Source organism: Triticum urartu, chromosome 5 (genome assembly GCF_003073215.2).
Source record: "Triticum urartu cultivar G1812 chromosome 5, Tu2.1, whole genome shotgun sequence".
Lineage (NCBI taxonomy): Eukaryota > Viridiplantae > Streptophyta > Magnoliopsida > Poales > Poaceae > Triticum > Triticum urartu.
Genome location: NC_053026.1, coordinates 448,819,518 through 448,830,417, shown reverse-complemented (window position 1 = coordinate 448,830,417; position 10,900 = coordinate 448,819,518). Strand labels below are relative to the sequence as shown.

Sequence of the window (10,900 nt, the reverse complement as noted above, 5' to 3'; positions counted from 1 at the left end):
TGATGTTGCCTATTTCCTCCGCTGTGGCTTCATTCATCATACCGAGAGGGAGACTGAAGATTCTCACCCATATAGAGATGTCATTGAAGTCATAGTCCTCTATTCTCTTGCTTGGATCATAGTCCTCCACCACAACAAGATCCTTATCAAACATCCACGGCCCGTCCTCAAGTGCCTTCCGCTTACCAGACTCCTGTTTGAGTGTGAACACAAACCTGTTATCCCCCGCCTCCTTGCAGTCAATTCCTTTTATCGGGCACCAGATCCGGCCCAAGGAGAGGCAAATCGCATCTGGATGAGCCGGCTTCTCGGACACCACTCTCCCCACCGCCTGAAACTTCGATCCTTTCCCTTTCTCCTTCCCCCCAGCCGGATCTTGACCCCTTTCCTCTCTTCCTCCGACAACTTGAGACTCCTCAACATCCCTGCTACTCCCTCCATCTACCTCCTGTCGGCCAATGGCCGCCGCCGGGCACCTCCTAGGGTTTTGGTGTCTTATGACCGTGCGCCCTAGGGAGCACACAGAAGGTTTTGGTGGAGGGGTTACGACGAGGCTCGCTTAGATGCGAGAGACGAACGAAATCGATCAAGGTCAGAGAGATGGCGATCGATCACAGACGAGAGCTATGGGTGAGGAAGTACGTCCGAAACCCTAATCGCCTCCGCAATCGACGGAGCGATACGCGAACCGTCACCAGGTGGGACGGACCCAACAAGCCACGCCACAATCGTGCACGACTACCTTACCGCACACACATATTGATGAGAACTGTCGTGTTGTTTCTATTGCATTGACGGCTTTTCGCTCTTTCACATGGCTAGCATTTCTTAAGCAAAAGAAGAAGAACACATGTGGACGGGCGATGCTACACGCCGCCGGCTGACGGGTGGCCAACCGAGCCACGTTTGCGCCACGTCAACCCTGGCAAACCCCAATCGCTCCTCACTGAAGCCGCGGCCGGTCAAAGCCGTCGCGAGCTCGCAAGCTCCCCCCCGCCGCGCGTGTGTTCTTCTCCCTGACGCAACCCACTTCCGCCGCCGCCGGCGAACGCTATCCCCCTCGCCGCCATGGTCACCCGTCTCCTCCTCGTCCTCCTCCTCACCCTCCTATTCTCCACCTCCTCCCCCGCCGCCGGCTCGCCGCACATCTCCGCCGTCATCTCTCAGTCCGGCCTCGACTTCGCCAAGGACCTGCTCGTGCCCCGAGCCGCCGAGACCCTCGCGCAGCTGAGCGTCCCCGACATCGAGCGGTCCGTCAGCATCCCCATCATCGGCGCCGTCCGCACGGTCGCCTCCCGCATCGTGCTCGGCGGCGTGGCAGTCGCCGACTCCACCGTCGCCGCCGGGGACACGGGGGTCGTGGTGGCCGCGTCCCTGTCCAGCGTCAACATCACCATGGAGTGGAGCTACTCGTACAGCTCCTGGCTCGTTGAGATCTCTGACAGCGGGAATGCTTCCGTTCAGGTAATACGACTGACGGGCTTCAGGTACTAATTGGTTCATGAATGTTAATAATGCTCATAAGTAGAGGTAATTGCATCCTCAAGAATAGACGTAAACCTAGTTTTCGGAGAACTAATTCATATATACATCGGCTGTAAAGAAATTTTCATCTCTTCAGTAAGTACATGGGTGTCTATGTGTATTATACAGTAGTACAAACTATTTTATGGGATAATGATATTTTTCCTACCTATTAGTGCAGCATGATTGTTTTACATAAGCTTCAATTGAAACAATACTCATATCTTGGCTACATATTGGTACCAGCATGACTTTTTTACTTAGGATTCAATTTGGTCAGCCTGCAGGATTGCTTTGACCAGCATATGACATTTTAGCACAATGGGGTTTTGAACTTACGATCTACTCCCTCCGTTCACAAATATAAGTTGTTTTAACTTTTTCCTGAATCGAATGTATATAGACACGTTTTAGTGTGTTTGTTCACTCATTTCAATCCGTATGTAGTCCATATTGAAATATCCAAAACATCTTATATTTGGCAACGGAGGCAGTAGAATCTAACTATACACCTAGACAGAAGCAAGCAACTAAACAGTATTTCGGCAAGGTAACTTAGAAATGCCGTATGCGTCATAAATCATTTTGGTCTGATAATAAGCTTGTTGTTCATTTGGACAAGGCAAAAAGTGAGTTACTTTTATTTTTAAAATTATTTAAGTTGAAAAGCTTGCACAAGAAACTAAGTACCTGGATTCAAATTACATGCCTTCCTTTGCAAACAATTGCAGCCTTTTGTATGTAATTTTTACATTTACTTGGAAGTGTTCTTAGCATGTCAAACCTTGCACCTTTGTTTTGTTCATTGTGGTGCGACATAGTATGTGATAGTTACACATCCTTTACCTTTTAACTTTTTAGTAGTAGACACCCTTGACATGCATATGGAAGAAGGTACAAGGTGTATTCATGAATCCTTTTCACTAAGGTTGAAGGAATGGATGTTGGGGTTTCCATGGGGCTGAAGAATAAAAATGGATCGCTCAAACTATTTGTCATGGAATGTGGCTGTTATATGAAAGACTTGGACATAACACTCAATGGAGGATCCTCTTGGTTTTATCAAGGGTACGTGGTTCACAATTTCATATTTGTGAGTACTTTGTCAACTCCTTTGAATAGGGTTTTTCTATATAAAACTCTTGGCATGATATGTATCTGAAGTGAACTAGGGTTTTTCTTTTTGAACGAATTTTAGTGAGATGTTATTTAACCCACATCAGTTGATATATCCTCTTGCTTTTTGTAGATTCATAGATGCTTTTAGCAATCATATCAGATCATCTGTGGAAAATGCGATTGCGAACAAAATAGTGGAGGGTGCATCGAAGCTCGACCTTTTCCTAGGAGGTCTTCCAAAGGAAATTTATGTTGATAGAGTCGCTGCTATGAATGTGACATTTATTAATGATCCACGCTTCAGTAGTTCCTCTGTTGAGTTTGATATAGATGGACTATTTATTCCATCTGATAAAACTGCTCCTCAGAGTGACATGCATTTTGGTGATACCAAACTTGCACCACCTCTTGGCAGCTCTTCAAACATGCTGTGGATTTCATTGGACGAAGATGTTTTCAACTCTGTTTCAGCTCTCTACTTCAAGGTATACTATGATCATTTATCATTGTAAACTTGTTCCTTTTCTCTTCCTATTTCAAAAGAATAGTATTCTTATTGACTATGTGAGTGCAGAGTTGCTAACTTGAACCTAGACGTTTTCCATGCTTCAACTATACTACTACATACCAGTGAGCCTATTCTGATTGATGTGATTACTTTCGTCATTCAGGCTGGTTTACTACAACATATGGTGGACAAGGTTCCCGATCAGTTTCTTTTGAACACTGCTAGCTGGAGGTTTTTGATTCCAAGGTTGTACCGTAAATATCCAAACAAGGATATGCTGCTGAACATTTCTGCTATATCACCTCCCTCTGTGAGGATTAATGTGGGTAGAATTGACACCACAGTGGACTTAGATGTCACAGTAATCGTATTGGGTTCTGATGATAAAGTTCCAGTTGCATGCATATCACTGGTGAGTTTTTCTTCACTGATTTTGTGTGTTCCTATCCTAGTTGTTCAGTTTATGAGAGGTAATCTATTGGAGTGAAATAACAATGCATATGCACCATCTGGGTGGTATTAAAGTATATCTTCTTATGTTGCTTCAGGCTCTCAATATTTCAACTTTTCACACAATCAAACTAAACTAAACTAAACTATACTTTGCTGTATTGGATAATTGGAAGTTTGTATCTCCATGAAAACATATGCATCTTTCTCAATCTCTTAATGTTATTCTTATTGTAATACATATTGCTTTTGCAGTCAGTTGCTGTTTCTGGACATGCAAGTGTTTCTGGAAATAATCTCGTTGGAAAGGTTGAGTTAAATTATTTCTCGTTCGACTTGAAGTGGAGCGACATTGGCAAACTTCATACTGGTATAGTGCAGGTAATTTTTGCCTCGGCATTTTCAGTTTTTTTGTCTCCCAGTGGTAGGGGCCTTTAATTGCACCCAAATGCACACTTTAGTAAGATGTAGCAGGGGAGATTCCTAATCTAAATGCTAGCACTGAGATGAGCTTGGAAATTGCTACGTCATGTCTAGGAATTATGAAAGATTATGTTATGCTAAGTACTTGAAGGGGCACCATTTTATAACAGAAAATGCCTTCAGAGATGTCCTTAAACCTGACGCTAAAAGAAAAACCAATGGTTACTAATGGAGCTGCACTCATGTTTCATTATACCTAATTTTACTTTACTTACTTGAACATCATTTTTTCCTTCTGGAGTTCTGATACTCTGAACCGATGCTAATCCTGTTAAATTGTCAGAGTCTGATGCGTATCATCCTGAAAAATTTGTTCGTGCCCTACGTGAACTCGTATCTTGGACAAGGTTTCCCGTTGCCCATCATCAAGGGCTTCGTCATAAGAGATGCTTATATCCTCACTTCATACTCAAGCATAATTGTTAGCTCTGATGTTTCCTTCATCGAACCAATGAATAGATCTGGAATAGCAGTTGTTGGACCAGTCAGCAAAGATCCGGTAGTCACCATGAAACAATTAGTATAAACTAATGTACGTTGTGAAGCTATTTCATTGATTGTATCTGTTGTAGTCTGGCATCGGTTGTGTAAACAACTAGTATAAACTAAGGTCCGGCATCGATTGTAGTCTGTAAGTAATCACCCCTCGATGAAAATCTGTAAATAACCACAGCTGTAACTTTGTAAATGTAAATATTTCCGTGAATCTGGTATGTGAGAACTGACAACTAGTCTGGACCCGCTGTAACACTATGTTTTATACTGGAGAATTAGTTGATGGTTTCAACATTGTGATGTATCCGCGGTTCTTCCATATGACAATTATAATACGTGGCCGTTTGTAATCGTAATGTCGTTCGGTCAACTATAATACGATGGGAATTCCCAGTACAATTGACAAAGATAATGAGAAATAGATAACGTACATATACAAATTGATGGATTGTTTTGATACAAAATAATTAGATGCGATTACTCAACGCCCTGATTGCAGATTTGTCACAGCTTTCTTCTCAATGCTGAAATATTGATCACTGACAATCGTCGAGTGGACCATTGCCGAGGGTTCCTCAAGTAAGCTTTCCATTTCTTCAGGATTCTGTTGCACCCATGGATGGTGCATCACCTTCCTCAGCCTATCGAGCTTCTCTGCAACTTCCTTCATTGATGGCCTGTTCTCACCAGACATCTCCAAACAATGCTTTGCCAGCTCCGCGATCTCTTCAAGAATCTCCATATTGTCCTCGTCCTTGATCCCATCATCCAACATAACCTCAAGCCTATTCTCCTTCATCGCAGACATAAACATCATTGATAGGCTCTTCTCCTGCCCAAGGGCATCGAGATTAAATGGCTTCTTGCATGTGAGCAGCTCCAGAAGAACAACACCGAAGCTGTACACGTCACTCTTGTCTGTCAACTGACATGTTTGCATGTATTCGGGGTCGAGGTACCCACAAGTTCCTTGCACAAGTGTGACAAACTGGGACTCGTCGGTTGGTGCAAGGATGGAGGCGCCAAAGTCGGAGACTTTAGCTTTGTGGTTATCGTCGAGAAGGATGTTGGAAGATTTAACATCACCATGGAGGATCGGAGTTGAAGCCCCCGAATGAAGGTAGGAGAGTGCCTCGGCAGAGTCATGGGCGATCCCCAAGCGAGTGGCCAAGGAGATGCGCCAGCCATGGTTGCCATGGATGAGATCAAAGAGCGTGCCATTTGGGACATACTCGTACACCAGCATGGGGACTTCCACCTCCAGGCAACACCCGAGGAGCTTCACGACATTTCTGTGGTTGATCTGGGCTAGTATCAGCATTTCTTTGCCGAATTCTTTCTTGTGTTGCTCGTCAATTGTCATGCATCTCTTGACTGCTACTTCAACATTACTCTTGAGAAGTCCCTTGTAGACAGTTCCATGGCCTCCCCGACCAATGACTTGTTTTTCACTAAACCTGTTCGTGGCTTGCTGCAATTCTTCTTCTGAGAAGATTTTGAATGCATCGGCGCCTTGCCGTGACTTCATTTCTTCAAATAATATCGTACCACCGTGTTGCCGAAAGTAGGCCAGTTTCATATTTCGTAGCTTTCTTCTCTCTTGGATCAAGCATGCACAAGCTACAACAATCACAAGGACGACAAGTCCTACACTTGCACCTGCATGAGGTATTTGTTCGAAATGAATTAGTTTCCATGTGTAGTGGCCAGTTATAATAAAAGTATTATGTTGAAGGAAAAGTGACCATCATTTTCTATGAATATGCGTTGTTTTCAATTAAGAAACAATCATGCATTATAACAGCATATTCCATAACGAATCTAGTACTTTCAATTTTATGTTGTCAATTTTGTAGTAAAATCTTCAACAGTGATGGTCACACTTCTAAAATGTTTGATTGATAAAAAGAAACTGATCATACTTGTGACGGGAGATATTAGAAATTTGGCCAAACATGACTTGCTTCTAAAGAAAACAAATTAGGCTATCATCTTAGTACAAACTTCCGTATTACTGTACTTCGTAGGTGTCCAATTAATTGCCCACAAGCGATGTTATTTTGGTGCTCGCCGTACACACGAACTTACCTACAACTGGCATTGCCTGAAAACGGGAAGGCTTTTTTTGAATTGGCACACAAACGCCATTCGTCATATAATTCCCTGGGTAGCATGAGCAGCTGTAGTTTCCTGGCGTGTTCTCGCATATACCGTCGCCGCAAGGATTGACAAGGCGCCGGCACTCATCGATATCTGGAACCAAACAATTGTTTGTAGTTAGAATTGCTAAACACTGTATACAATTTGATTCTTACGTGAGGTCTTATGTCAATGCACAAGGAAGCAATACCCCGGCATCCAGTCGCGATGTAAGGATTGCCTTGGTATCCATCAGAGCAGTTGCAGCGATAGCCTGGGTTGTGGGTGGTGGAATCAACACACACACTGTGGCTGCTGACACATGCGTAGGAACTCTCGTTCCTAACTTCCTTGCAAGTCTGTAGTGCTATTTGCCAGTTCAGGACAATAGGAACTTTGCCCTTGTATGTATCATAAAACACGTGGATTTGACATAGCTAGTTTTGAAGTTGAAAGCTGCCTTTTCCATCACTGTTATGTAGCTGCAGCGGCTGTCTCGCCATATTTTTGTGGTGTTGTACTTTTCGTTGAAATAGCCATTATAATACTGTATGTCTTTTGGGACATTGGCTTGGCAGCAGCCAGCACCAGAACATGTGTCATTCTTCAGGGGGTCGCCGCTCTCGCACGTGGACGAGCAACCTATTACATACTGCACGTGTGGAAAATATAATATGATGTGATGTCCTGGACCTAACTTACACTAGTCCTCTATTTCAAAATACTTTTAAGTTCTAGGTTTCTTTTAAGCCAAACATCTTTACATTTGACAAAATTTACTAAAAAATATACAAATATTACAACACCAAATTAGCTTCATTAGATTCATCATAATATTTTTTTCATACTATATAAATATTTCATCATATAGTAGAATCTGGTCTTTGGTGGTTGGATCCGGTGACAACGGCTCTTGAGCGCCGTTCCCTTTCTGAAGGCGTTGTTATTGAAGAATATTGTTGTCCTTGTTGTGTTAAAAGATGCTTGATGTGGATATGGTCATTGATGTAATTTGGTGATCGATGTTGATCACTTTGAGTGTTTTTTTCCACTAAGGCATAGATTTGGTCTTGTATGACTTTGCTATTCGTCGGCGGGTTTATTTGTTGTGTGTACGTGTTGATGTTGGTTGTATGCATTCTAACTATGCAGAGGCCAGGTGTGTGCTCATTATGTTTGTGTTTTCTTGATGCTATATTTTAAATCAATTCAAACCACCTTTTATCCAAAAACATATATATAAATATTTGATGTTGTAGATGTTAATACGTGATTCTATATACATGGTCAAACTCAAAGAAGTTTGACTTAGAACATATCCCAAGGTAAAATGAGTCTACATCTTAATAAATAATGGCTTGCATGATACCACATACATGTTACTCCTCACTATGACCAGCCTAAACCGAAAAAGAGAGAGTATGAACTAAAAGGTCTCTTGCAAAAAGACAAATATGAAAGTTAATCAATGTAAAAATTAGGGGCTTTGTTGCTCACGAATGGTGAGAGAGCTTCAAGCTCTACACAAAACACGGGGCTTACAGAAACTAAAGGGCTAGAATTCCCGCAAAAAAAGAAAAGAAAAACTAAAGGCCTAGAAGTTACCGGTCTAGTACACATCGTGGACATAAGACCAGCGGCCGTCCATCGGGTGGATTCAGTGCAGGGTTAGGATAATAAACTACAATACTCCCTCTGTAAATAAATATTAAAGCATTTATTTTAGTAAATTAGTGATGTAAACACTCTGATATTTCTTTACGGATGGAGTATCTAATAACATCAACATAAGAGTTTTAGTGTTTTGTTAAGTTAACTTATAGCATGATCCACAAAAAGAAAAATACTCATAGCATGTCATTTGCTTGTTATCTGATAATGGATATGTAATAATGAACTAAAAACAGTTGTTTGGGGCAGGTTTTACACCCTCTAAATTGATTAAAGAAAAATTCGGCTTTCCAGACATTTTCACCCGGATCAATTCAGTATAAGAAAGCGAAGTACTTACAGAAGAGCTTATCATATAAGCAAGAGTATTGCACCCGATGACGATAACTGTATTATCAACCTCCGATATCCAGAAAGGTGTGTTGGTGAGGTTCAACCATCCATTTGAATAGTTCGTAGTGCCAGTGGCCGGGACATAGCACTGCCAAGAGATGGCCGTGTTCATCGTGGCCGTGCCGTTAGTCAAGGAGATCTTAGTCACCTCGACGGTCCCCGCAAAAGGCTTCTTCACGCCATCCACGGCCGTGCAGTCGAGCCCAAAGCCGGGGTGGAACGCGCACTGATCACCGATGCCGAACGGGAACGGGATGTCGACGTCGCCGCACTTCGCCGGGCAGCCGGGACGATGGCCTGCCGGTACAACGGCCGTGGCCACCACCCAAATCCCTAAAAGGCTGAGGAAAATATAGCCAGAGAGAAGAAACCGAGGATAGCCCAGCTTCATCATTGCCGCCGCCGGTGAACGGGTAGGTGTGGACGTAGGCTCCTAGCTGACCATGGTATTGCTCTGGGTCTACAATTAATTGGATGAATGCCAGTAGTCTCCAAACGAGGAGAAAATTCTGCAGACGAATTGAGGAGTTCGTTCGGGAACAAACCTTGATTTTATAGCCGAGCCTCGATTGGAACTTGTTTAGAGGTCATGTCGCCATCACCCTTGTGGGATATCCAGAAGAATCATTCTAGGAGTTAATGTTGACCGTGTCCAAGATGGACCGGGGACACTCCCTATTAAATTCCATCTGGGAGCACTTCCGAATTAATTGAGCATAAAAGAGATAGCCAACATCACTGGATGAGGTAGCCTCGAGTGAGATATGCTGACGGAACACCTTTGCTTGCTTGTAGAGGGAGGATTCATAATAGATAGATGAATACCCACGGTTTCCAAATTTGAGGACCTGCCATACATCGTAGAGCCCTCCCTCTGCGATTCCTTATCGGTGTCACCCGACATGCACCCTCTACGGACATGCTCCGCTCGTCGAGCATTTAGTCGTGGGTGCAAACCATGCGGCCGCTCGTCGATGTTGTTTGTTTTGGCTTGAGTGGTCGATCTCATGTGTCACCGAGGTTGATCAGCGTGGTCGGCTAGCGCATCTCTCATATGCATATGCATGACCAAGGTGCCGCTTCAAGCTATTGCTTCACCGGATGGGCAATGCATCCGTAAGGGGAAGAGGGTGACATCGACCACGGCTAATTCTACGTTTAGACTTTAGACATTGGCTATGTTTAACTAAACCATGTGGATGCTTCCATGATTTGAAACATTCTGTATGATGTCATGAAGCATGCATGTTGATTTTCCCATTGAAAATTGGACTGTTAGGTGGAAGCAAAAAATTTGCTATATTGATAGAAGGAAGCGTATATTTAGGCACTAGGGGACATAATGTATTCGCAAGTACTTTCTGGAAAGTGTAATATATATATATATATATATATATATATATATATATATATATATATATATGTAGATACTAAGAAATTTCATGGATTTGGAAGCTGTCTTGGAACGCGCAAGGTCTATGGGCAGACATGTTGAAGGCCAAATACTTTCCCAGCCGGGTCCTTTTCTGAATCCTGTTAGAGTTATAATATAAGTCATGTACCCCTTTGTATTTATCCCGTTATATAAGGGGTTTCCCGCATATGTTCCACACCTGTACATGTATATATGGTATTAGAGCTAGGTCAATTTTTTTTGCACGCTGCAACTCGTGCTATTGATCCAACCCGCGTCGCCGCCGTCCTCTGTGGCCGCTGCTCCTTTTCTCTGTCTATCGTAGCCGGCGGCTCTCCACGCCCGCTACTCTCCCTTGCAGGTCAACTCAGGCCGGCTCCTTCCCCAGTCCCGTCTCCCTGGATCGAACACGAGCAAGCCGGTTTTCCTCTGGATCTGATCTGCTGCCAGCTGCCGATCTTGGAGGAGTTTGCTTGCCTGCAGATCTGCCCACGACAGGACCGGGCCTCCAGATCAATCACCCGTTTGTCCTCAGTTGAAGATCTCATCGATCCGTGCTACATCTCCGCTTGGTGCACTAGCTGCTGGCTGCTGCTGTTACGTGGTGCTACTTTGCTCTCCGGTGATACGTGGTGCTAGCCACTTCCTACGGGTGCTGCTTGCTGCTTCTGCTGATACGTGGTGCTGGCGTATTGATTCGTCAC

At 43.6% G+C, this 10,900-nt stretch overlaps 1 protein-coding gene and 1 pseudogene across 1 annotated transcript; one reads left to right on the top strand and one right to left on the bottom strand.

Moving 5' to 3' along the window:
• The first annotated feature begins 920 nt into the window (after window positions 1–920).
• Window positions 921–4,832, top strand: LOC125509680 (putative BPI/LBP family protein At1g04970). The gene is made up of 6 exons (XM_048674704.1): window positions 921–1,464; window positions 2,453–2,592; window positions 2,774–3,128; window positions 3,315–3,563; window positions 3,857–3,982; window positions 4,368–4,832. Exons 1-6 carry the CDS (start codon window positions 1,069–1,071, stop codon window positions 4,608–4,610), a joined length of 1,509 nt encoding a protein of 502 aa, XP_048530661.1. The 5' UTR covers window positions 921–1,068; the 3' UTR covers window positions 4,611–4,832.
• A 90-nt stretch (window positions 4,833–4,922) lies between these two features.
• LOC125509678 lies at window positions 4,923–9,329 on the bottom strand (annotated as a pseudogene).
• Window positions 9,330–10,900: the final 1,571 nt, after the last annotated feature.

Excerpts from the sequence above, each read along its gene's own strand:
- LOC125509680 (XM_048674704.1), top strand. The coding sequence starts at position 1,069 with ATGGTCACCCGTCTCCTCCTCGTCCTCCTCCTCACCCTCCTATTCTCC. Across the intron at positions 1,465-2,452 it reads GCGGGAATGCTTCCGTTCAG|GTTGAAGGAATGGATGTTGG; the intron begins GTAATACGACTG and ends CTTTTCACTAAG. Across the intron at positions 3,129-3,314 it reads TTTCAGCTCTCTACTTCAAG|GCTGGTTTACTACAACATAT; the intron begins GTATACTATGAT and ends TTCGTCATTCAG.